The sequence below is a fragment of the Accipiter gentilis genome, chromosome 18 (genome assembly GCF_929443795.1).
Source record: "Accipiter gentilis chromosome 18, bAccGen1.1, whole genome shotgun sequence".
NCBI lineage: Eukaryota > Metazoa > Chordata > Aves > Accipitriformes > Accipitridae > Astur > Astur gentilis.
This window is the reverse complement of record NC_064897.1, coordinates 22,427,134-22,454,082: the sequence shown is the minus strand read 5'-3', so window position 1 is coordinate 22,454,082 and position 26,949 is coordinate 22,427,134. Positions and strand designations below refer to the sequence as shown.

The following is a 26,949-nucleotide window of genomic DNA, read 5'->3' as shown; positions in this document are numbered from 1 at the left end:
AGAGGAGCACATTTTTAGGGAAAAGGCAATCATTCAAGGTAAAATGGTAGCTTTTTATGTGGCCTTGCCATCTGAGAGAAGTACCTTTGCAGTTTTTTTAGTGGAACACAGTAAATGACACTAAGTTGCTTGCTGAAGAGGAAAAGTAATGAAATTCATGACCTTGAGTCCAATTAGGATGCAAAGGGATTAAAGGAATCAGGGATTAAAGGAATCAGTCTAAACTGAGAGAATTTGATCAGTCCTAGGAAAGGCTATCAAAAATATCTTTTTCTCAACATCAGAAGCAGCTAATGATGTGCTATGTCCAACATAAAACCTCCTGGAAATGGGGAGTACCCACTGCTGACAAATCAGATCCTACTTTTGTATGTTAAGCTAGATTTGCCAGAACAATTACAGATGTTGGTTTGTCTGCCTTTACTGCAGCATATTGCTAAATACAGGGCATTCAACTATTTCTTCCTGTTTATACCACGCTTTGCACATTGCTGGCTGCGTTACCGTTTGCTCCCTTCATAAACTTCCTTCTTTTGTGTCTGGTCACAGCTGACACCAATGGCTAACAGGGCCACAGAGAGCAGCTACATGTGCTTCAGGGTAATATTTTGAAATCTCTTTATGTTGGAACTGCTTGTTTCAAGCTGCTACAAATGTAACAGACAGACTTACTTAATAAAATGTAATTTTACAAAACCTAAATATTTTGTCCAAATTTGTCTTTTCAGTTTTAACAAACTGTGTTTTCCATCCTCTCTTGGCCTTTGCCAATGTCCTTCATAGCTCTTATGTATCAAAGATTTGTGCTGCATAGCAACTCTGATAAGACCTCAAATAAAATGGAATAAAGGCAGAAGGATTGTTCTTGTTAAGTAGAAGTGCAGTGAAATCAGTATCATGAGGCATAAGCAATTGCTCAGCTTTGTTCCCTGGCCATAAGCACTGTGATAACCTGTGGGAGCAGAGCATTGCTGCTGCTTCTTATTTGGGCCACCCACCACCACCCTGCTGGAGAAAACCCCCTTGGACCTTCTCCCTACGTGGGCCCTAGGGGATTCAGGTTGTTCCTTGGAGGCTCATGGAGCAAGAATTCAAAGTCTAGTTTTTCTGGGCATAACAGAGTAATTCACTGTAGGTGTAGGGTACATGAAAAGAAAGGACTCATGATGAATTCTGGCCATGTTCTGAAATAAAAAAAGACATGAAGAACAACAGTTAATAGGGCTTTCCAAAAAGACCTTGTAGTAATTATTTCCACTCTACTCGCTTTGTAGTCTCTTAAGCATTTTTAGACATAGAAAGTATATTTCCAAGAAAAAAGGAAATTGTTTATCCTAAACAGGTCCTTTATCTATTTCATCCTTCTGTCTGATACTGTGATCTGTATCAGGGAGTTGAGAGGTGACTGACCAAAATTGTATGCTCTCCTAACATTCTGAGTCTCCATCTTACTCCTGTCATGTAAAAAGTATGTGCCATTTGATACAGCGACAAAATCTTGACTGCTGCTCATCACCAAAGGCACCTCTGTTTTCTGCTAAGTGTGCTGCTGAGTGGATTTAAAAGACTACCCTGCCCATTCTAACCATCAAATCCATACAGTCTCTTCTCTGTGCTATTACAACTTGGTAGCATTAACAAAAGAAACATAATTTCCAGCACTATTATGTAACAATGACATCAATATACTAAAGGCCCTGTGTTTTTAGTGTTAAAATAAAAAATAATGCCTTTTTACTCTTTAGAATAACCAAACATTTCAGAGAACCAGACTTTGCTCCAAGATATCCTATTCTATTCTATTCTAAATATGCTGCTGCCTAACTCTCTGAGAAATTTAACTCATTTCAGTACTCTTCATCCCTTACTCCACAGAAGACAGAGCAATTGACATTCTGCAGAAGAACTGGACCAGGCCAAGTTGCCTGCTAATTTAACCATGATTACATTGTACAGCTATCTGCAAAGTTTCAAAAGGTTTCTTCTGGCTTTTTGCAGGCATTTGTTACTTTAGTTTGAAGTCCTCAGAAAATAATGGGGTCTTTCAAAGTAAAATGTTGGTCAGTATTATGCTTTGAAAATTTTATTTTGGTGCCAGATGCACATGCTGCCTCAGCCTTATCTACATGCTTCCATTCAGAGATTTTGAAAATGCCATTGTTCCAATTGTTTGCTCTCCAGTCACTGCTTTTTCTTCTAAGATATCACTGTTTTCCTTTTTTCTTTAGTCATACCTCATATTTACCAGCCATGCTCTTCAGCTTATTGTAAATATCCTTTCTAGTATCTGCACAAATAAAAAGAAGTGGAAAGGGTAGGATGACTGCTGTTTAAGAGAGAATCAAATGTTTTCTCTCTGTAGAGAAATGGGGCCAGTAGAGAAGTGGGGTCTGAAGCGAAAAAAGGATTCTGTAGTCTATCAATAAAAGTTTCAAGTGAGAAGTCATAAATGTTCCTTGCACACCTATCCAGAGGGTTAGGAGCTGAACATCTGAGGATTTTGAAAACCAGTGACACGCTGAAGTAACGAGCACAATTTTCAAATTTCCACTTTTGCTGCAGTACTAAGTAAAAACTCTCACTAGCTGTCTATAATTAGAATGCATGTGCTCATGAGGCTAAAATTACTGCAGGCTGATTTAGAGATAATCCATTATAAGACATAGCATCAGGGTTCAACATCATCTCTCAGAAACTGATCATGTATATTCAATCTCTATTTTACAAGTAATGTCAGTGGGATTGAGTCTTATCAAAGGCTAAGATCTTTATAAATGGTGAGTCAAAATGAGATGATTTTTTTGAAGGATAGAATACTGCTCAGTCACTGTCTTTTACTCTTTTATGTTCTGAATGACTAATGTGATTTAATTATTACATTTGATAGTGGTACTACCAAATTCACTGTGCTGCACTGAGCTACTCATTCCAGTATGCCTAAGGCTACTACTTTAAATTTCGGAAGCATAGATATCGCCATTCAGATATAGGGGGTTTTGGGGTGGAGAGGTGGAGAGAGAAGTTCTAGAAGACCCTATTGTCTCCCATTTTCTTTCCATAGAAAGTGCTAATGCAGCTCTTCAAAATACTGACAAGCACACTAGCCTGTTTTGCCTGCTATTTAGGGCCTAGCCCTCTACAAAGTCCTCTGTTGGCTCCTAGGCGCACAGAATACACATAAATTCTTAAAGGAGCTGGTCCTTAAGAGTATGTTATTAGAGTAAATGACCATGCAAGTGTAGCAGAGAAACTTTTGATGGGCTTTGGCAGGGAAGAAATGGGCCAGAGCTCTAGAGCGGGGCTGTAGGTCCCTGTTGGTGGGTCAGCAAGTGTGTCTGGCTTCCAAAATTTCATGCTCCAGCTCAGCTAGTTTTAACCCAGCTGCTACAGATCATGCTAGTTGCGAAGACCTGGCAACACAGCTTTCTCTGGGGACCATCAACTCACATGCTTCCTACCAGGAGCTCACATAACCTGCCCTTAAGTCCACACTAACAGGGCTACACTATTATTCATCTTCTGCTAAACAGGACAAAGCTACTCTGGATGCTTACACATGAATTTTTGCATGATACAGAGACGTAATTTCAATGGTAGGTATTGACAACCAAGGGAAAATTTAGGAGGATTTCTGGATTATGTTTATGCTAATAAAACTGCTTTTATTACTTTTTTTCCCCCATAAATGGTACTGAAAAGAGACTGTTTAGACCAGATGCACAGAGGTAATTATGGAACAGGCATTTAGGCAAGTGTCTAGATTGCCACTAAAATTGATAGGAATTTAGATGCTTTTATAGGAGCCTTTGAGGACTTTAATCCTTCTGAGCATGTGCATTACAAGAGTGAGTGGTGAAATAATTAGCTGATTTTTTTCTCCTCTCCATCCTTCAGTGCATGGGGCAAACCTGTTCACAGATGTGTAGAAGAACTTCTAGGTTTTTTACGAAAGTTCTTAGAAGATCTTTTGTGAATAGGGCAGGAATGGAAAAGATGGCTGCCTAATTACAATGAGCAAATATAAACCGGCCCCTGCTTCTGCTGCAAAATTCTTGTATGATGATAGCCAAGTCACTTCAAACAAACTTTCCGCAAGTAAGTCATTACCTCTATGTTCTTTAACTTTTGCTTGCCTGATGTCAGACATCTCTGAATGCTCAGAAGTTCTGAGCATTCACAAATGCAACCAAAGTCCCTGAGAGTGAACTGCTGAGCCTTCAGAGTACTACCAGTTAGCTCCTGTACTGTGAAAAATCAGTCCAAGTGGAAGCAGGCATCAAACTTGCTGAATTTTGTCTTTGCCTTTGTGCTCGGTAATACTTGCTTCACAGAGGTGCTACAAGATTAATTTATGTTTGTGAAACAGACCGTACAGTGATGAACACGGGAAGCCTATGATGAAGTTAATTCTCTTTGCTTTAGCGCAGCATTCATGGAGCGTGCCATGAATATTATTCTTGGCTAACAGAGAAGCTTGAGATGCTAGACTGATCGTTTCTGGTCTTCTGCCTCAACAAAAGATAATTACATTATTGCCTCGGATACTTAGCTCTTACTCCCTTCCCAGTAAATTAGAATGCAAAAGATTTGGGAAGAGTATTCCACAATACTTCAGCTTTTCTAAGGAAGGAACAGTGTGAATAATTGCTGTTTTCCCAGGGTAGATGAAGAAGAGTAGCAGCGACTCCTGCCTTCCTCAAGACTTTGAACATTACAGGATCTCCAGTCCCGTTTAAAAGAAGTAGTTATTACTTTCCTTTTGAAAGTAGCTTCTACCCCTTCTTAGAAAGCAGGTCTAACTGTAGTAAGAAAAATATCTCAAATTCAGAGAGCTTTCTGAGATCAAAGAGAGAGAAAATGTTGGTGAAGGCAACTTGCAGAAAATCAGGATCAAGATAAAGTGTGTTTATAATTATTTGACTGCTTATTTAGATTACTTCATATTCCACAGAAGGCATGCCTTTGCTTTAAGTGCTGCTACGTGCGTCTTCAATTTAAAACAAATACAAGTACAGTTAAGTAGATGTCGTGGTTTAACTCCAGCCAGCAACTAAGCACCATGCAGCTGCTCACTCACTCCCCCTCATCCAGTGGGATGGGGGAGGAAATCGGGAAAAAAAGTAAAACTGGGTTGAGATAAGAACGGTTTAATAGAACAGAAAAGAAGAAACTAATAATGATAATGATAACACTAATAAAATTACAACAGTAGTAATAAAAGGATTGGAATGTACAAATGATGCGCAGGGCAATTGCTCACCACCCGCCGACTGACACCCCGCCAGTCCCCGAGCGGCGATTCACTGCCCCCGCACTTCCCAGTTCCTAAACTAGATGGGACGTCACATAGTATGGAATACACCGTTGGCCAGTTTGGGTCAGGTGCCCTGGCTGTGTCCTGTGCCAACTTATTGTGCACTGGCTGGGCATGAGAAGCTGAAAAATCCTTGACTATAGTCTAAACACTACTGAGCAACAACTGAAAACATCAGTGTTATCAACATTCTTCACATGCTGAACTCAAAACACAGCACTGTACCAGCTACTAGGAAGACAGTTAACTCTATCCCAGCTGAAACCAGGACAGTAGATTATTCCAAGAGCCCAACGGTTTACATGGATAGTGATTTGGCAAGGCCCTTAAGTATATGTTTGATTATAATGGCAGGATCTAATTTTTAGTTATCCTGACACCTAGTGGAATTTATTGTTGCAAGCAGAATATCTGGGTTCATCTGCATGTACAGTGACTGGGGAAAATGAAGAAAGTTAAGTATCCCATTCTTTGATACAATAGCAAGATACTCACCTGGAGAGCTGCCTAAGCAATGCATTAGATAAAATGTGAAGAAAGAAGAATTTGGCCTGAGCCCTGCCCCTTTCAGAGAGACACTCACAAAGCCAGCTGTAAAGTGATTCAAGGTCCCTGATCTCACTTCTGGTTTTGAGCTTGGAAAGAATTTCTGGTGACGGATGTAGAAGGATCCAAGCAACTTGGATTCAGATTGTCTCAAAAGGGATTTGAACCTGCATCTACTACATATACCCTATAGCTTGCAATTAATTAGCAAGTGAGGGTTGCCTTGTTTTCATCCATTTTCAGTCATGATTTCTGTGTTGCATGGAATAATTAAGCCTTTGATGGACTGAAGATGGCAATAGTGTATGAACCCATGGCAAAATGGGAATATAGGTGAACATCTGGAATATAGAGTCCTGCCTCCTGTCACAAGCTGGCTAAGCTGTCTCTCAAGGCTTGATAGGTATTCCTGCTATTCCTATTTCAGATATATTTCAGAACCTGTTTTTCTCTCCTTTTTTCTTGGGTTTGTTTTGTGTTTTGTTTGTTTTTTTTTTGTTTGTTTGTTTGTTTTAACCTGGTGACAGTATTGCATTTAGTTTAAATAACCTTCTGATCTTCATGCCTGTGATGTGAACAAGCCAAAATCTTTCAGCATCTCCTCAGAAGGCAGGATCTGGTTGTTCCTTTCCATGCTTCTGTTTCAGTTTGAATATATATTCCTTGAACATGAGTATTCTACAAGCGAGGACAGATATATTCCCATCATGATTTGTGCAGTAGCTTTTTACATCTCTCTATCTACTGGAATACTTTGGCTGATACCTTATAAAATCTTACAGAGATTATGTGAATTTTAATGGCTTTATCACGTTAGCATTATATGGAATTATTTATTAGTCTGTATAAATGTATCATCCCACACTTTGCACTAATTATTAATCCAGGCCTTGAAGCCATTCAGGCTGGCTGATTTTCTGCTTTACTTTGGTGTTATTTCTCTCGGCTTCAAATCTTCAGCACATTTTTGTTCGTTTCTGCATTTATGCTGTATTGTTGACCAGAACTAATGTTTTTCTTTTAATATACCTAACTTCTTAATGAAAACCTCAGTCTGCTGACTCGGAACACCAGGCCACCACTAGTACTGCATCCCCAGTGCTGTAGGCAGTGGTAAGAGATGCTGCCATTCAGTAATAGTAGTTCAATAACAGAGCAGTCTTGGAACAGGAGGTGCATGTGAGGGAAGTACCAGAAAATATTTAAATATTATATTCCTCCAGGGTAGTACTTTGGCACGTTGGTGTGAACATGAGGAGGAAGAATACTGCTGCATATGTTAGGAGAAAGTGCTGGCTGTGCACAGCAGGTGATAAAAGCTTAGCTAGAGGCTTCTGCATACCGAGACTGGAGGGCTGGGTTATCATGAAGAGCCAAACAAGTACAATCATGCTGGTAACAAATGATAAGGAAGTGGAGCACGGCACTGTGTAGTGGGCTCTGAGACTCTGAAGGTAGCACATAGTGAATTTGCCATCCTGTCCCACGGCCCATGAAGAAAGGAAAAACACTGTGACACCAAAAAGGTAAACAGGATTAGGGCTCAGTGGATAGGCAGAGCTGTGCCGAAGAGCCATGCACTCTTGGACATTTCTTAAAGAAGTACAGCCTTTACAACATCTTATAAAAGGTGCAGTCCTCTCACACCACAACTGTGTAAACATACTAGGACAAACTTCTGGAAATGGTCAGGCATTGTTACTTTACACAGGGAAAAATAAGAACACGAGAGTGATGTTTGTTACTCAGAAAAGCCACTGCAGTGAGTTGTAAGAAATACTTAGAAGATGACATTTCAATGCAGGGATAAAAGACTACAGAGATAAGTGCTACTGTCCTCGGCCTCATGAGGGCCTATGACACCACATTATTTTGCTCTGGTAACCAGAAGTGCCTCTGCCTGGTGAAGCTTTTGACAGTGGCGATACCAGCAGTGTCCTATGTAGATGGCTGAACTTCATGGCAGAAACCAGACTGATGCAGATTAAGGATTTACAGAGTCTGCTCTCAGCTAGTGGCCTCTAACTAGTTTCTTGTTATCATGTTTTTGCCTCAAGAACTGTTCTTGAAGAACTCCATGGATAATCTTCTTCTTGCCTGGTGGTTCCTCTTTCGAGAATGTACCCCTGCACTTCATTTCTGTGCCAAAACATGCATAGAATGTTTAAATTCAATCACAGCATGCAGCTCTACTGTATCTTCATGTTATCCAAGAGTCCTCCTGATCCGTTTGAGCTGGGGAAATGAATTTGCTCTGCAGCATATCTGGAAGCATGACAGGATGGTGCAGAGCTCTGCTGGCCACAGCTGGAGAGGAGTTTGCACGTGCAGAAAAATTGTCTCGCGGGTGGGTAATTTCAAGATCACCTGGGACATTACACATCAAAACGTTTCAATTTTATTCTACGGCCAGTAGGTGACAAGGGAAGAGTCACAAGTACGACCGTGACCGTGAAGTGAAACCGGTGTGATTTTTCGTTCCTGGGTGCGTGCTCTCACGTGCATCGATTCACTTTTCCTGTGGCGGGGGCAGCGCTGTCAGCAAAGCACTGTATTTTGTGGTGCACCAGCCGCAAACACAGTACTGGATCCGGATTTCTTCATCCATATGATTTCTTGAAAAACTGCGGGGAGAGTCACCTCTGGCAGGCCCATACCATTGATACGCCTCGAAGCCTGGCGCCTTGAGCGCTCGAGGCCGTGAGCGAGGAGCCAAAGAAGTAGAAAATCCTGTAGCCTAACCCCTTATTGCCTTCTGGTGTTGAGACCTTTGGGAAGGCTGAGGAAAACCGCGGAGAAGCTTCCAGAGCCGTCCGGGGCGGGAAGCTGACAGGGGCGGGAAGCCTGACTGACAGGGGCGAGACTCACGCCGGCGAGGGGGTGGGGGCGGGGCATCCAGCCCCGCCCCCTCCCGCCCTGCCCGCCCGCTGCCGCCAGGTGGCGCCGCAGCGCTGCCGGAAGCGGGGCGGGCGCTGAGGGGCGGCGGGACCCACCCGCTGCCGCCCCGGCGCACGGCAGCGCGGTGAGGCGGGCCGGACCGCGCCGCGCCGGGCCGGGCCGGCGGGAGCGGCGGCCGCCGGCGGGCCATGCTGCTAAAGCTCCTGCAGCGCCAGACCTATACCTGCCTGTCGCACAGGTATGGGCCCTGCCTTTGCCTCGGGGGCCTCGTCCTCATGATCGTCTCCGCCCTGCAGTTCGGGGAGGTCAGTACGGCGCCGCGCTGGCGTGGCGTGGCTGCCCGCAACCCCCGCCTTTCCCCTTCCTCTCCCTCCCTCAGGGCGGCCGGAGCTTGGCTTGGGGCTTTTTTTTTTTTTTTTTTTTTTTTTTTCCCTTTCGGGAGCCGGGGAGTTGTCATGTCCTGTGAGCAGCGAGTTCCTTCAGCAAGCACCTCGGGCGCGCGTGCTGGCTGTCTATCTATGTATATCTATACGTGCGTGTGTGTTTAGCGCGTCAGGGAGAAAACCGGCTTCACGGCGGCGCTCCCTTCTCGCCCTGGGGTATTAACGGTGGCGGCTGAGGAGCCTCGGGGCGGCGGGTGCCGTCGGCCTGCCCCAGCTGCCGGGGCTTCGCCGCTCGCCTCCTGCCTGGCGGTTCCCCCCCGCCCCGCTCTCCTCAGGAGACCGCCGCCGCCGCCTCACGTGCGCGGTGGGGAGTGACGCCGCTCTCCTGCGAACGCCGGGGGTGACGCCAGCGGTCGGTGCCCCCCGGGGGTGCTAACGTGGTTTCTGACAGTCCTGGCGGGCCCTGGCAGAGGGGAGCCGAGGAAAATCTGTATGCTCCAGGAGCCGGCGTGTTCTTGTCTTGTGCAATTTATTCCCCCCCCCCCCCCCCGCTTCCCTTATCAGGCGATTTATTAGTGCTGTGGTTTTGTCCAATTTGACTCTTTCGAAGGCTGTGCTGGATGTAACCTTCAAATGGCAGCGGGGAGTGACAGAATCTTCCCCCCCCCCTGTGGAGTTTAAGGAGTTAAACGTAGCCTCTCTGCAAGCTGCCTGCAGCTCAGCAGTCTGTGTTACATCGCTCGCTGCTTATTGCCCAGGTTGCCTGCTATTTTGTAGATGATGCAATATAACTTCTACTTGTTCTATATATGACATTATACAGATGTATACTATAGTTTAAAGCTTCATTTCATGTTACCCTATCTATTTTGGAAGTCCTCAGTGAAAGAATCTGGAGGGGTAAAAAACCCAATCCTGCTTCAGCGTAGTGTTTGAGAATATAGTAAGTATTCAGGGAATTAAAGAAAATATTTTTGTCAGTGTAAAAGGGTGGCAGTGTTAAATGCAAACAGACTGGAATTTCCTGATTCCTAAATTGTTCTCCCCCTGCCCCCCCTTCCTCTTTTTTTTTTTTTTTTTTTTTTTTCTTCCCTGTTATGTTTTGATGGACTCTTTCAGATGAGGACCCATAAAGAGTATTGTCTGAAACTCTTGAGTGTAGCACACTCAGAACTTTATTTTGTGTATCTGTACCTCTTGTTTGCATAAAGTACTTCGTCCCTACTGTCTTGCAGGGCTCACAAGTTCCTGAAACAGTTGAAAGCCATCAGTGAATTAATTAATTGTGTGTAGTACTCTTAGTCACCTGGTTGCACATGATTATCAACTTGGATTGGTGTATACCTCTTGGTGCTGTGAAACCTTGAGTATAGTTTTGCCTTTCTTCAGAATGGGGACTTAAACCCAACTTTAGGATTTCTTTGAGCTTTGAAGGTTTTTTTAAAAATACTTCAGTAGTTGTCCAAATTATGGCTGATTTCGCTGAGAATCAGTGAAAAGCACTGCTCAGAATTATTTTTGTACCAAATCTTAGTTTGCTACTTCCGGCCCTTTTAGAGCTGTTTAGAAAACTTAGATACTATTTAGACAGTGAGCAAAGAACTGGCAGATTCATGTAGGAGTAAATTTTCAAAATTATATGTTAAGAAAAAAAGAAAAATGACCAGCACTGTTTTTAAAAAAGCAAACCAAACCAGCAAGAAAACCCCCACCCTTTATGGAATGACCATGCAGAAATACAGAAAAACTGATGTGTTTCTGTGTTGTTTTTGGTGGTGGTGGTGGTGGTGGTTTGTTTTTTTTTTTTTTTTACAGTGATGATAAGTGAGCTTGGTAAGAGATGTTTGCATGCATTTTGCTTTTTACTTTTATGATTTAAAGTGGTGTGTTTTGCTAAACAGTGGTTAGTTTAAGGATTTAGGAGAGACTAGGCTTGTGAGAACGAATGCTGTTAGACCTCTTCGGACAACTGTACTGGAAATGGAAAATACTTCTTCAGTACAAAGTCCGCAAGGCAGCAACTAAAATAAAACCAAGAAATCTTTCTAGTAATTATCAGCTCAACCATTTTTAACAATCTGCGGGGAACTGTCAAGCAATAAAAAGCGGTGTGAGGCAACGCTTATCAGACCCTGGTGTCTGAGCAGCATTTGCAGTTCTGCTTTTCACCCACCCTCGGAGACAGCTTTTTTGTCCTAGTAGGCAAAATTACATCTGCTTGCTTAGATCCATGCTAATATCAATATTAATCATGGTGTAAAAATGGATGGCTAGGGCAAATAATTTGAGGTCCTCGCAGCCTCAAGCTGAAATGAGCTTGATTTCAAGAAAAAACTTGAACTCAATGAAATAACTGTGCATTAAGCGTGATTCAGGAACATGTCTGCAAAAACATATAGGGTAGCCAGGTCTAAGCCAATGCTTAACGTAGTCGTAACATGAGCTTTAAGTTTTAGGACAGTTTGGTTCTAAACCCTTCTTGGCCATCCTTCTGTAGGTTGCTCAGCTTTGTAAAATGTTTTCTAACTGGAACATGCCAGAGTCACTGTTATCACCTCTCTGATACAGTATCTCCTAATAGAGAGTCTCTCTCCCCTTTTTTTAAATGTTGTTCCCTTAGTGGTTTTATAATATCAGTATGTAAAGTTGAAGCAAAGCCACCTCCAGGCATTATTGCAACACAAATCATGAGACAGGAGGAAACAGTTACAGGAAAAAAATGTATCAGGTGGGAAGAGCTTAACTTTTTTCCTAGATGTGTTTCTAAAGAGATCTGTCCTGGGCCTTTTTGGTTATAGTTGCACAAAGGCAGAAAGCAAAAGCTTAAATGATTAATGTTTTGCTTCTGGAGAGCTGTATTATTCATATAATAAATGACATTTTTACTCAAATACTTCTGTATTCCTTCTAGAAGCAGATCAGTGTGTGTCAGTTTACTGTTATCAGTAGTAGCAAATGTTTCTGCGTGGATATCTTGCAGTGTGTGCTGTATTAAACTAGTGTATTTGGCAGAAGGGTGTCATGACTTGTGCATAAAAAAGTGTAATAGTGTGTTTTTAAGACACTTCCTGACTTTGCTATCTAGGGGAGGAGATTTTATGCTCACCTGGGAAATCATGCGTCCTTTGTGTAAGGGGAATGAACTTGTACAGATGCGATGCTGGTTACAAAGAGACTGTCTGCAGCTTTGGCAGGAATTGTGTGTGTGTGTGCTTGTCACACAGCCACATGATGGGGCTTCCCTGCTCTCTAGAAGGCTTTAACTTGTTTTAGTGGGCATGAGGGTGCAGAGTTGTGTATCTTCTTAAAAGGGAGGCAGGTAGTCTTTATGTTGTGGTTTTGAATGCTGTCTTAGAGAAATGCTATTTTTCATAGTTCCCATAATACAAGAAATGAGCAATAGTACAATTTAAATCTAGGGAGAGTAGTGTAAAGTAAGTACTATCCTTTCCTGATATTGTTATTTTTCCTCTCTGATACATACAAATACGTACTTAACCAGGTAAAATAAGCTACTACGCCTTCATCTCTAAAGCAGCACAAGATGCCACTGTAGTTTTTAAAGTTGGACTTGCATTGTAAAAGATATCACAGCAAGTTTATCTCGGAGTAGAACCTAAATATTTTATATTTTTTTTATCTCAAATTATGCTTTTTTGCTATATCAAAGCATATTAAGCATTTTTATTGTTGAAGAGTCAGTCTGATGTTTTTTTTCTGTTTAGAACCATGATGTCAGATACTTTGTTAGTAATGGAAAAATAACTGTGTGCCTTTGTTTTGTGTGTGTGTATATATATATATATATATATGTATGTATATTTAAGAATGGAAATGGAATGTAAAGTTGCAGCTTTCCAAAGTAAGAATTGGCTTGTGATTGGTTTCCTGTATGGCTAATTTATGAAAATGCCTGGGAATGGGGACGGCTTGCAAAGGGCGTTTAGTAAGGCGCAGCTTGACGTTTTAGCAAAGCAACCTTGATGGCTGGATGAAGGTGGGGAAGACAACCCTGCCTTCAGCTGTGTGTTGCCACTGTTTCTCATCTGCTGCAACAACCAAATAGACGAAGATCAAGTGTCCTGGTTTTTGAAGATTCGTCTTTCTTTGGTTTAGCTCCATGACTTGGCTCACTGCAGGGTCGGATGAACTCGCGTCAAGCTAAAGGGAGGTAGCAGAAATACAGGGGGATGGAAGAGAGGCTGCAGCCTGCAGAAATACTTTGCTGTTGGGTTAGTCTGGCTGCGATGCAAGACGTCACCTGTATTGGGAAAGAGCTATTGTGTTTTAAGTTTGTGGCCAGGTCAATTTGCATAATTTGATGTGCCCTGGCCTGGCTGTTTGTTTGCAAAGCTCAAATTTCAGAGGTATGTATACTTCAATATGTCCTGTATGAGAATAGAAAGGAAGATCAGCAAAACTATGCGGGGGGGTGGGGGTGTCCTGCTTGCATTGATGTATATTTGGTTTAGATCTCAGTTTTGGGAAAACATTTCTGAATTTTTAAAGGCTAAGAGACAAGGGAGAGGTAACCTAGATGAATAGCAGCTTACAAAGGGTGTCTATAAAACATGAAATCCTTTCTTGCAGAGAAGAAACAAAGTTTGTTAAAATCAAGTGTAGTCTTAAGTTCTGGTTCTGATTGCTGGCTCAGTGTAATAACTTAGTTTGTATTAAGGTCTAGTCAGTTGTGCATTAATGCATAGATTAATTTGAATGAAATTGATTGTGATTAAACATATCAAAAGGAAAAATTTAAGTATCTAATTTTAGAAGGTCATGACATCAAATTTTGTTTTGTTTGGTTTTTTTTCTTTGCAGGTTGTCTTGGAGTGGAGTAGAGACCAGTATCATGTTATGTTTGATTCGTACAGAGACAACGTTGCTGGCAAATCATTTCAGAATCGGTGAGCTTTATTTGCAGTTGACAGTATTGCACATCTTACTGTTCAATGAATTTTCAAATATATAAGTAAAATATTTTAGATGAAGTAACGTACTGTCGAGTAGGGCCTTATTGTATGGGCTCTAAATCTCCAGCAAACTTTAAACTTAGCGGTTTTAAAATTGTGCATAATATCCCAGCTTGGAAGATGTTTGGCATTTGGAAGCTCTAGTCATATAACAGAGTTTACATTTTAACTGCATTTAATTCATCCAGTCTCTAATGAAGCATCAAAATGGTGATAAAGTTAATAATAAAGGGAGGACATGACATGGTTTCCATACTAAGATAGAAAAGTACAAGTACTGTTCCTATGCACTTAAAATTCCAACTGTCAGTGTTTTGAAATGTTATTTTTCATTTACCTTACATTTTCTGTGACATCTCATGAGGGACATTATTTAGTAGAGAAGTCACAAAGCTAGTAAGAAGAAGCTTTTTAAAGCTGAGTGCATGGGAGAAGTTGCTCACAGCAAGTTGGAAACCAAGTCATATGGGTCATTTGTTTCAGTTGTGTTAACTGCTACGTGACTTCTTGTGGTTTCATCGTTCGTGTCTGAATGGTCGTGGGGTCTGCTCAGGAAGTCAGTGGACTGTAAATCGGTAGGTGGAAGAAGCTACTAAGGAGATATCATCTGACTCTTAAGTGTTGATACACTTGACTGGAAAAAAAAGCCCTGAAAGCAGATGCTTAATCTGCCTTGTGGTTTGTTGAATCACGGGACAGTAGAAATGATCAGATCAGTTTGTCATGCTTTAGCTGGTGCAACATAACTCTGTAAAAGTACATTGCGTGGTGTCACTGAATCCTACACACTTTTATAGTCTCATGTCTTACGCGCCTCCCCCATTTTCCAAAAGGATGACAGATGAAGGCAGAGTGATGCAGCTCATATGGATGATTAGCTTAATGTTTACATGTTTATGCAGTACTGAAGTGAAAGCATGGTAGTTTGTTCCTGTCAGTACTAAAATGCTTGACTTTGTGATAATTTAGTGCAGTGCTTTTATAAAACGGTTGGGTTTGTCCAAAACAAAATCGCAAATCTTACTGTTGTGATGTAGGTATAGTCAGTTCCTATTTCTGCAGTGTGCTTTCTTACTTCACTTTTGTTGTATAAAGCACTCCTTAGCTAGTGTTGATTTCTGTGAATTGTGAGCAAAATATCCAGTGCTTGGGGAGGAACTATTGGCTGCCTGAGCAAAAGCTTAAGGTTTTCATGCTGGGTGCTTAAGTTATTCCAGTTTACTCATATGCCTTTAATACTCTTATGTCAGTTGTGGCAGGGAGGTTTGTTGTGATATTTGTGTGCAGATACCAACTTCCTGTAAAAATTCATACCAACAAAGCCTCTTTGCGGAGACATGCTTTTAGGCATCTGTTAACTTTTAGAAGCCACTTGTCAGGGGTTCAATCTGTTTTTATTATCAAACTTCACGAATGCAGTAATGGATCTCATCTTGCAGTATGCACTATATCAGTGGTGGTTTGATGGAGTTTTTAAGGCTAGTATCAATGCAACATGTAGGGTGGTGTCACATGGTTTTTACATAAACTGAGGATTGTAGACTTCCTGTTTTGATCCTAGCTTATCCATTGATTTTAATCACTTCTTATTTTAGTGTTAGAGAAAAATACTCAGAATTGGAGAACAGGAAGCTTGTTGGTTTGGATATTAAGCAGATCCAGTGCTTAGTGGAAAGTAAAAGCTGCCTGGCCTTTAGGAAGTATTAATGGACCTTCAACTGAATTAAAGTAGTGTCATTTTCAAGGAGCTTTGCAGGAAAACATCTCTGTTCTTGTCAAACGGTTGCGTTATAAACTTTTATAAAGAAAACCGCAGTGTAAAATGTAGAAAAATTTGTGCATGTGGGCAAGCTCCTTATGATTATAAACTCAAAAACTCTTCTTCCTGAGTGACATAAAGACAGTGATGTTGCTACCATCATTAGTTACACCTGTTGAGTCCTGTTCCCTGCCAGACCTTGGAAGACTTCGTTTTGCCTTGAAGTTTAGCAATTGCTTTAGTTTGCTTTTCCCTCCCGTCGCATGTCCTTTGGCATCCTAGCTGTTGTACTTTCCAGGTAGTCACGTCAGCTGCTAAACTTCCTACTTACATTGCCCAGGCTCTTACAGAGCCTGAGACAGTGGAGTAGAAATTCCAGGGCTTTTTACTAAGCCACCTCATCCAAACCCATTTTTGAAGACTTAGTTAATTGATATGAAAATAAAAAAGGGGAGAAGGAAACTAAATAATGGAGTTGCATGCATGAGTGTCTTGGACAAGAACTGTGTTTTACTACTGTCCACCAGCAAATTCTGCATTTTGGCAAATGCTGAAGTGTAATTTTGCTATTCCAGGACATGGCCAAATCATATTTAAAACTCCAAAATATGTATGGAAACAAAATGTGAAGGAACAATCTTCAGCTTTTAAAGTGTACAGGCTGATTTCAGTATGGTACAGCAAGTGAGAGCCATCAGTGGTTGGGAAGCCATTAACTGTTGAGCAGGGTGAGGCTGGAGAGAGGAAAAGACACACAGTTTAGGGAGCCAAGAGGTACTGGAGCAGGAATAGCAATGGAACAGCTGAGTTGCTGTTGGTGGTTAATTACAGAGATGTAATAGGCAGGAGGGCTGGGAGGTTTATAGTGGGGAGCTTAAGGGCATAATAGACTTGTGCTCATTCATAAAGAGGCTCGGCAAGGTTGGAGATCACTGTATGGTAGCTTGGGAGAGATCCAGAGGCTGCTGTACTCCTTCAGCAACAGTGGATGCTGAGACAATGAGGCTTTGTCTTCCAGCTGCAGTCTTGGCTGTGAGCATGGCTCTCGCATGTAAACAAACGTCACGGGTACGGAAAATGCTTTCTGGCAGGTGCACGGAAGAGGCAGCATGTGACAGGTCTTCTGTCCCATCTGGGAGAGCTGGTGGCTCTGACTTTGTCTTCAAGCAGGATCCTATAGATGTTTTTAGGTTTGCAAGTAAAAAAAGGTACATTTTTGAAAGAGGGGAATGTAAAGGAGTATCTGAAAGAAGCCTTTACTTATTAATTGTCTGGGAGTCTCCAAGGAAGTTTCCAAAGTCTGTGTTTGCTGACATTAAAAACAGTAGCAACTGGGAAAATTGGTGATTTTCTGTAGAAAGGTGTTACATAATTCCCATTTAGGCAGCTCGTCTTGGGCTTAATCTGTTTGCCAGACTGGTATTTGTGATGAAGACGAATGTATAAATCCACGTGAAGGAGAAATGCAGTTACAGAATTTGAGGGAGAAAGTTTTTGATCTTAGCTGACCTTGAACAATTTGCAAAAGACTCTGCATACTAAAAATAGAGTTTCAGAAGGATAATGTGGAAGTGGCTCTCCTGTTGTTTTTTAATTTTAAAGCAAAATGCCACTACATGCTTTTCAAAATATAAACTCTCAGTACTTTTTAAGAAGCCATGAAACCAATCAGAAAACTTTGGCAAAGACCTAAAGGGTGAAAACTTAACAGTGTTCCTGATCCTAGTTGGGAGCAACAAATTAATTTGTGTATGATATCTCTTTTTTTATTATTATGTTTGATAACGCCACTTTCTCAAACCATGTATGCTGTAAAAATGCATGAGGAAAATTTATCCGAGTATTTGTATAAATTTTAAGCAATTAGACTAGCGGATCTGCAAACGGTTCACTTTAATAGCCTTTTTTACTAGTGTCTGTTGCCACTGATAATGAAGAATGAGATTGCCATGCCAGGGTCAAGTCAGAATTGACATACCTGCATCTGACCAAAAATGCCTTTCCTTTATTAGCATGTGGCTGTATGTGACATCATTTCAATGGTAAAAATTAAGTGTAGAAAATTACATAGTTATACGTGCTATTGCATAGAAACACACTTTTAGCAAACGATAAATTGGGGAGAGGCTTCACAGTCAAAATTGCCTCATACCATAGAAAGAGTTGGACTTGAGGCATTTTTTATTTTTGGACATTTTATTTTCCTCAGTGAAGCCTGGGTAAATAAACTCTGCACTTTGCCCAGAAGACTGAGGGTTGGGCATTTTTGAAATCAGCTGACTTGAGTCAGGTGCTTCCACCTAAAACGCTCATGTCTTAGCTGTAGTGTACAAGGGACTGTCAATGCAATAATTTAACTGATCGCAACAAATGTAGGAAAGCTGGAAGAGCTCCTGCCATTGAATTTCTACTCCTGAAAATGTGCCTTGAGTTGCACCTGTTAATGAACCAGAAGCTAGTGTCACCTCCTGAGAAAGAGGTGAAATAACTTATTAGAAGGGTAGTTGTAGTCACTAAATTGACTTTGCCAGTTGAGAGTTTGCCAGTTGCCTCCTGCAGAGTGTTGCATGTCAGAGGTGAGAGACTTCTGTGTGGTGCTGCTGGGGCAGGCAGCACTTCTTTTAGGTGTTCAAACTGACCCACTGTTATCCTCCTAAGTGTTGTAGCTCAGTTAGGAACAGTCATGAATTGAGTACAAAATGTTCCTGTCTATTGTGCTGTGACCAGCTACTGGCTGCCCTTTTCCCAAATTTTGTGCTTGTTATTGGATCTCAGCCAGCAGAAAATGAAGCTGAGTAGAAGTTGACTGCATGTCTGCAAGGGAAGGTGGAGGAGATACTGGCTTATAAGCTCTGTCTCTTTTTGAATGCTTTTTGAAGGATGCAGTGGGTGGGGAGGGAACCCCTTCCCTTGGAAACCTTATTAAATGACCCTGTGGATCTTAGCATTAGAGAAGTGCTCAAGGTTTGGTAGGCCATCTACAGTTTACGAAGGTATTGAATAGCTTGACACTGAAACTTTTGAAAATAATAATTGGGGCATCCTCCTGCTGTCTGAGACTGAGAGTTTCACTTACGGCCACAGCCTGGAGTACCCTCTGAAACAAAGCTGTGGGCCTCAGAGAGGAGTTATCATAAATAGAAAAAAGGTACCCAAATCCTTTTCTCTTCTTCTGCCTTAGGTATGCTAGGAAATCTCTAACTGTCCAGAAACAGCCCAGTGTATTGAATTGTGGCAAGAATGAATTTGACTGCTGTGTCTAGGGTCTGAATTCATGCACTCTACTTATGTCGGTTTATGAAATGCCCTGTTATTTATATCTAAGAGGCATTCCTAGGACAGAGACCTGGTCCTGCTGAGACCTTATTGGCTCTGTGCAATTAAATAACAGCAAGTATGATTTAAGTCTTTATACTTCTTGCTGTCCTGTCTAATGTAGTTGGTGAATTAAGGCTGTGCCTGGATTCTGGTACTGACTTGAGAAATATTTTATGGGTTTGAAGGAGTTGGGTTATAAGTTAATGTCAGTGAAAGTTAGAGCATAAAGTTCAGACTTCATTTAGTTACTGAACTGTTATAGCCACTTTATGTCCTTTTTGGTTTTATGTCTGTGCTGTTTTGTCAAAGGCTTGTGTATAATTAAGAGATGATATATATAGCTAAAGAGAAGCTTTTTGCTTTGTGTTGTTTGCAGCTCAGACAGCAAGTATTTCTGTTGTTAGACAGAAATTGCTATCGTAGGATGGCACAAACACTTGTAATGTAATATTAAACAGCTCATGTAGCTTTCATTTGAATTATGTAGGCTTTGTTTACCCATGCCGATTGATGTCGTATACACCTGGGTGAACGGCACTGATGTTGAACTGATCAAAGAATTGCAACAGGTCAGAGAACAGATGGAGGAAGAACAGAAAATAATGAGGTAATAATCTTATGTATTTTTTCCCCTTTAACTGACAGCAGCAATCTAATGCAGTATTAGCCCTTTTCATTTTTCTCCTGTGTTATTCAACATGAAAATTCAAAGAGCGTTTTCTCACTTTTTCATTTGATTATTCGCAAAACCTTGTTTCAGTTCTACATTTAGCTATGAAGTACTGTCTAATCAGAAAACTGGTTTAGATACAAAAGCATAATAATTTTAAGTAATTATGGCTGTTCTGCCTTGAATTTGTAAAATGCCATGCAGAAAACTGCTTTGTGTATGTGATTTTGTATTGATTTCTACAACTCAGTTTGTAAATGATAATAATAAAACTATATCTCAAATGTATAATCTCTCTTCATCCCCTTTTTCCTCCTCACTTCCCCCCCTTCCCCAGTATTTCTTTTTATAATGGGCTTAATAGAATCTTAAGCATATATTTCTTAAAGGCTCCTTTTTAAACTTAGATTTGTAGTCTCCCAAACACTGAAACCGAGAAAGAAGAAAATAATTTATTCGTGTTATAAAGGTATGAGTCAGCCTTCTAACTAAGGAGGGAAAGACATGTATTGCTGCATTTGGTGTTATAGATTGTGGTATACTGTTCTGCAAAATTACTCGTGTAAGGCTTCAAACGCAGGCTGTAGCAGATACCTTGGGTTGTGTCTTGTAACCATTGATTTATTTCTTAATAAGCAACTCTGTGGTCACGTGATCTTTTTTTGGCCAGAAAATATGCTAAATGGAAGAACAAGTCTGTATTTTAAGGGTTTTAATAGTTTTATTCAGAATAATCTGAAATCCACAAGTAAGTGGATTGATCAGTTTTTTGGCACGTTATTACTTGCAATTTAGGTACCACTGACGGTGTGATCACAAGTGAAATTCTGAATGTTTGTTTTCCTACTTAAACAGTGAAAGTAGTAGTAGAACTTTAAATCCATTAAGTTTAAACATCTTAAACAGAGGCATGGTGTCTGCTCTGAAAAGCTTTCAGATTTATACTCATCTTTTCCTAGCAGTTCATATAGCAAATGTTAGTGGTTTTAGCTTTGTCATCGCTCATGCTGTGATTCCCATTTTACAAAGGGAAAAACACATTGGTGTGGTTTTTTTTCATAATGCTGATTTGGAAAGTTGATATCAAGCGTATGGGGAAGACTCCTGTCCGTGCCACATTCAATATCTACAGGGGCACCTGGTTCTCTCCCTTGTAGATAACTTTTTTCATGTACTTTGAAATCAGTTAGCACTGTTACAAAAAGAGCTGTTTCATGGGATCAAGATACCTGCACAAGACAAAGGCTATAAATCTCTGCTAATGGGTGTATATTTTGTATTGCATAGCAAAACTTAGTAAGTTGTAACTTTCTTGGCGATACGCCTGAACTGAGCTAGTCATGGTCCAGGTGCTTTATTCTTCACTGGGAGAGAGTAGCTTGATGGATGGTGATTCTCTTTCTGTTGGTGTGTGTAGAAGGGTCCCCTTCTGATACTATGGTTATTATTTAGCATCAGCACTGCACTACCCTTACATTAATCCTCATTAGCTTCTATGTGCAAATGCATGATAGAACTTATCAGAATATGTATGTTAGGCAAAACAATCAAGTCAGCCTAGTTTCCAGGCCACTTCACCCAGGTTTCTTACTAGTGTTTTTCATATCACCATCAGTTTCATTAAGTAATCTAATAATAACCCCTGAAAGTCTTGTTAGCAAAAAGAGTCCCGCTGCCACAGCTGTCAGCGCAGCCAAGAGTTTTTGGGCTATACTGCATGAGGGTGAGCAGTGAGGGGCATGTGTGTCAGGCTGTGCTCACCTTGACAAGGCCAATGGCAAGGCCTTGGCAGTTCTATAACTGGGTTATCGGTGCTTTCACAATGTGTCCCAGACTCAGTTAATCTGAAATTAGACTAAGTTCTTTACTGTCAACTTGGTGTTACTTAATGTAGTTGTTTTAACTTTGTAATAGGGAAATCCTTGGAAAGAATGCAACAGAACCAACAAAGAAGAGGTGAGTTTTTGTGCTTTTGGGCATAAATTGGAATAAATGATATCTTACTCATTGGTAGCTGAAAGCAGATGCTGGCTGGGGAGGTGGTTTGGTTTTCTATAGCCTGTGCATGCTTTCCTTCTATGTCACTTCAAGAAAAGTTGACAGCATGATAATATATTGTGCTGAATAAAAGTAACGTTATTGTGATATATATGAATGAGCTTCTTGAAATGTGACAATTTCTGAAGTTCAGAAAGTGTATCCGTGTCAGTACCTATTCCAAGTGTGGATTTTTAATGCATATGTACCTGGAATTTTATAATTCAAAAGCATGAAAATTTTTATAATGTTGCTTTCACCTGCCATTTGTATACATGGCACTGCAAGTAACTGTGGAGGGTCTGAGCCACTTGTGGCTCTGCTACCAGGAAATGGCAGAGCCTGGTCTGTCCTTTTCTTCATTTAGCTTGGTCATTCTGCTATATAGAGATCTTTATAAGATCTTCTCTGTGGGCAAACTTTGAAATCTTGGAAGCTTGTGGAAAAAACAGTTATGGGAATGAACTTAACTGTAACAGTCAGATATTTGCCTTCTGCAGCAAAATAAGTATGTTCTTAGTAATTTCCCCTTGCCCTAGGAGATGTTAGAAATAATTGATCAGATTTTACAAAAACATATCTTATTGTATCTAACATTGATTTTTGTCTTAAATTTTCTGATAGTGTTAAATGCACCTTTGGTATTTTGCTGTAGTGAGAAGCAACTGGAGTGTTTGCTGACACACTGCATCAAAGTGCCAATGCTTGTCCTGGATCCTGCGCTGCCGACTAATGTCACACTGAAAGACCTGCTGTCCATTCATCCTGCTTTACAAGCTGCTAACAATATGTTCTTTGTAGCAAAACCAAAAAATCCTTCTACCAATGTGACAGTAATTGTTTTTGATAGCCCTAAGGATGGTAAGAACCTATTTGTCAGATTCCAGCCAATTTTCTAGAAGAAGCTTTTTAGTAAGCCGCTGTGAATTAGGTTTTTTTTCCTCCAATACTGACTCTGCCACTAATTTTCTGTTTGACTTTAGCAAGTCATTCAGCATCTCTTGCCCTCAGTCTGTTCCTCTAAATGATGACATTAATGATACTGTTTGCTTAGCTCCCAGACAACTGATTACAGATGATTAGAGTTCCATGCTTTAAAAGACTATTGCAAAACGGGTTTGATATCTGAGTATCTGTGTTGCACTGATCATCTCAGAAGACTGAGGTTTAGATTGAGGGAAGGTTAGTTTTAGAAATCCTCTTTTAATTGCTGTGAACTCTAGTTTGAATATTGTGCAATAAGTTCTGCCCTTGCTCATCAGATTGCATACCTTAAAACAAAATTATCCCTGTGTTCAGCATATATAAGTAGGATCTTAGAGCAGGTATGGGCTGCTTATTTTGTTTAATATGTAGAGTCCAACCACTGGTATTTATTTTATCACCAAGAATTATCTATCACTTATAAAGACAACTCTTCACACCATAAATATCCAATCTTTTTAATTTGCAGAAGTATATCTTAGTTACTAGAATACACAAAAGAGGTTACTTTTGTTTTTTCACTTGCAATGCATTTTATGTATTCTAGTTGAAGCTGCCCATTTTGGAATGTTAAAAGACAAGAGCAAACAGATAGTATGGAGGGGTTACTTGGTATGTACTTTTAAAATCTGTTGATTAACTTTTGTATTATATTACACTTTTTGTACATTTTTAGAAAGTGTGTATCTGTGCTATTCTCTTTCCATAACTCACATGTAGTAAGAAGTGAAAGCTTTTAAAATAACCTGATTTCAGTTTTGAAGGTTAGTTCAGTGACAAAATATACACTATTAAATCGGTCACCTGATGAAGAATTGACAGAAATGTGAATTATTGTAAGTTTAAAAAGGTCTTTATACCCTGTTTTCTTGTTTTTAGACTACAGACAAAGAAGTTCCAGGTCTAGTATTAATGCAAGACTTGGCCTTCCTTAGTGGATTTCCAGCTACATTCAAAGAAACAAATCAGCTACGAACAAAACTACCAGAGAGCCTGGCCTCTAAAGTAAAACTGGTAAGGGTCTGGAGGAAAGAGTTATTTAGTTGTACTGGTTTTTTTTGGAACAGTTCCCATATGAGATCTCATCCACCTAGGAGACTTTTCCCGTAGTAATCGTTTTTTCTGTGTGGCTCTGTTTTCTTGAGTTGTGAAGAATAGTAAATAGTGACTCAAATAGTTGCCTTCAAAAGACCACTTGTCCATTCTGTGACTGTAAGTTATTGGGCATTAGATTTGCTAGCTGATTAAAATGTACCAGCCTTATCAGTTTCTCTCAGCCATTTGCTATAGGCTGTGTACTGCTGAAGTATAGTATATCACTGGCTTGTTTAATGTGACAGAATTTTGTTTATGTAGCTTCTTAGCGTTTTTCTTCCCTCTTTGCTTTTAGAAGAATTACCTTAATAGTAACAATACCGGATTGTTTCACAGCTGAATGCTGTATTTCTCTCTGCCAAGTACTCTGTATGGTCTTGAGCAACTTGCACTTCAACTTACCCACCTGCAAGGCAACAGTAGATCACAACTGGTGTGACTGTGTCATCCATTAACATTTCGTGCGTTCTATTCTCCTCTGTCGTTTGGACACCTTTTCCAGTTACAGCCAGGTTTAACAGATAGGTTAAAGTTTCAAAAGTTTGTGAAAATCATTGGCTTATGTATTGGAGAGAGATGTGATTGATGCTGTGAAAGGGTCTGAGGCCAGGGAGTTTGTGGAGGAGGAGGAGTTAGCAGGGATAGAGGGATGTCAATACATAGGTAATCTGTCTTTGTTAGTGTGATACCCACCTGTAGGATGTGCTAATTCACTTTATGGCTTGTTCTTGGTGCTCAAATGAGCATGACTTCCTTTCCTTGTCTTTTTTTCTTTTTTTTTTTTTTTTTTTTTGGCAGGCTGCATTAACAAATCATGTATTCTGCTATTGCAGAAATTATAATGATGCCTTTCATAGGCTGGTCACACTCCAACTTAATGCAAGCTGAATTTCTTTCTTGTCTCAGCTTGCGTTAGGCTGTCTTAGAGTCTCGCTAATGGTAGACAACTTCTGAAGTAAACACATTTATGCCTCTCTTCCTACACGTGCTTAAACAGTTATTTAAGCTTAAATAGCTCTTTTCTTTTGCCTTTGTTTACATCTCTAATGTATTCATAGAGAGTAGCTATGGCTTTTCCTAGCCTTTGTTTTATGAAGTTAATCAGGCAGTGCTCATCCCACAGCATTGGCTCTCCATTCCTCTCATTATTTTGACAGCTCTTCCCTGCCACTTCCATTGTGGATTTGTCTGCCTTCAACATGATTGACTGCAATTTTGTACAGCAGTTTAAATGAGTCGTCACCAGAACTTTTTACGCAGTGAAAATGTGTAGTACGTAGTTAACCCAAGGCCGGCAGACTGTCAGAGACTCGCTGTGTGCTAGATTATGCTCATTGCAAACAGTGCTGCAACTGTTTCTATGTAACCTCCCTTGCATCCTTCCACTGCTGTGTATTGGTGCTGTTCATAACATTGTCTCTTGCTATTGTGAATCTCTTGCTAGTTAGGGTGAGTGATGGTGGATGTGCTCTGGTGTGGCCAAGGCATCCTTTCTTCTCTTTCCTAGTGGCACATTGGTTAAATGGCAGTGGTTATTCATATGGTGAATCTTTCAGTCTCTGCTTGTTTTATATGCTGTGGGTATTTTTTAATTGCTTTAAAGAAATGGTGTTTACTGTTTATCCAACAGGAGATAGTACTTCAGTTTTGCTGAGATGCTAGGTTCTTAATTTCTAGTTTGCGTGGGGAACATTGTTAGTTAAATGCTTCCTGACTTTGAGCCATCTGAAGAATCTTCTTTGAGTGCAGGTTCATCCATTTGGGTTTGGAGCCTTTTCTAGTTCCTCACCCCAACTTAAGTTTACCAGTTCCTGGTAGTTTTAACACATTTGACTTAATGGAGGTGAAGAGCTCAGAATACCTTTAACTTCAACTACCAGCTCTTTTCATTTGTTAAACTTGCCCTTTAGCATTCAAGAAATTTAATAACAAGATGCTCCTTAATTATTTTTTTCTGTTTCAGTTTAAAGTCAATTGGCTTATGTTTTCCTCACCTAGGGTTATTGTCTAGGAGCAGCTCTTCTGTAATGTTCTTATTGGTTACCAAATTGGTATCTGAAATAATATTTGCCTCTGTCAGTTCAAAGATAATTTGGTGGAAAAGAAATCTGTCTGCTTCTACCTCTGGGGATAAATTGGAATGCCTTCCTAGGCAATGTTTGTTCTCTGGTTGAATATCATAGATATAAGCTCTCATAATACCATAGTTCTGAGGAATGATCCCTCCTCAAACAAAATTTGGAATTTCATTCTCTATACCTTAGCAGATTTTGGTTTATGCTCTTTTTCCAAAATTTGACATGAATCAGTTCTTTTGTCCATAGTACTCTACTTTTTGTTTGGTTGCTTGGGTTTTTTTGAGTTCTGGTGCCTTGTATCGTTAACACTTGGTGTTCCTTTGTCAGAATAGCTTTTATGTGTCTTTCTTGGACCCTTCAGTATCTTTCTGTCCTTGATGTTCTACCACCTTCTCTTCTTCCCTCTGGTGTCATGGCTTGTACTAATATTTTTGCTGCTAAAACATACTTCTTTTAGTATAAGAATGCTTGTTGTTGTAGGGGTTTTTCCTGCTTTTCCCCCACCCCTTGTTCCCAGGTACTTTCTGACTTCATTAGTTGTGGTTATTTCTCTAATTGCATTATCTAACTATTGTTCAAGTCAGTGTTAATGCTTTTTCTCCTTAATACTCCTGTGTGGATTTTTGTTTCCAGCACCCAGAAGTTCATAATTCTCTCCAGGACTTTTGCTGTAAATCTGTCAAGCACTGACCCTATTCTTAGACTAGCCTGTGTCTCTTGTGCTATAATAGAGCCCTTCCATCTTCCGTGGACACCTTGGAAGAATGAAATGCCCAGATTTCTCCTAATTACTTTTGAGCCATCTGCTGTTTTTTTATTATCTTGTGGTTTTAAGACTTGTGGAGCGATTCTGTCTGGACCTTAATTTTTTGATTGTAGTAATTTTTTTCCATT

At 40.4% G+C, this 26,949-nt stretch overlaps 1 protein-coding gene across 6 annotated transcripts in view; it reads left to right on the top strand.

Moving 5' to 3' along the window:
• The first annotated feature begins 8,900 nt into the window (after positions 1 to 8,900).
• The window catches only part of GNPTAB (N-acetylglucosamine-1-phosphate transferase subunits alpha and beta), a 46,684-nt gene continuing 28,635 nt past the window's right edge, over positions 8,901 to 26,949 (top strand). For 4 of the 6 annotated variants that reach the window (XR_007508623.1, XM_049821446.1, XM_049821447.1 and 1 more), the window contains exons 1-7: positions 8,901 to 9,063; positions 13,963 to 14,048; positions 19,679 to 19,798; positions 21,776 to 21,817; positions 22,554 to 22,759; positions 23,430 to 23,494; positions 23,762 to 23,896. Coding sequence is in view for 5 of the 6 variants with exons in the window: in XM_049821446.1 (XP_049677403.1) it covers positions 8,947 to 9,063; positions 13,963 to 14,048; positions 19,679 to 19,798; positions 21,776 to 21,817; positions 22,554 to 22,759; positions 23,430 to 23,494; positions 23,762 to 23,896 (771 nt within the window). In the remaining variant the exon portion in view is untranslated. Of the gene's footprint in view, positions 9,064 to 9,536; positions 10,085 to 13,962; positions 14,049 to 19,678; positions 19,799 to 21,775; positions 21,818 to 22,522; positions 22,760 to 23,429; positions 23,495 to 23,761; positions 23,897 to 26,949 lie in introns of those variants that run through there. The other 2 variants (XM_049821448.1, XM_049821450.1) reach the window with 2 other exon arrangements.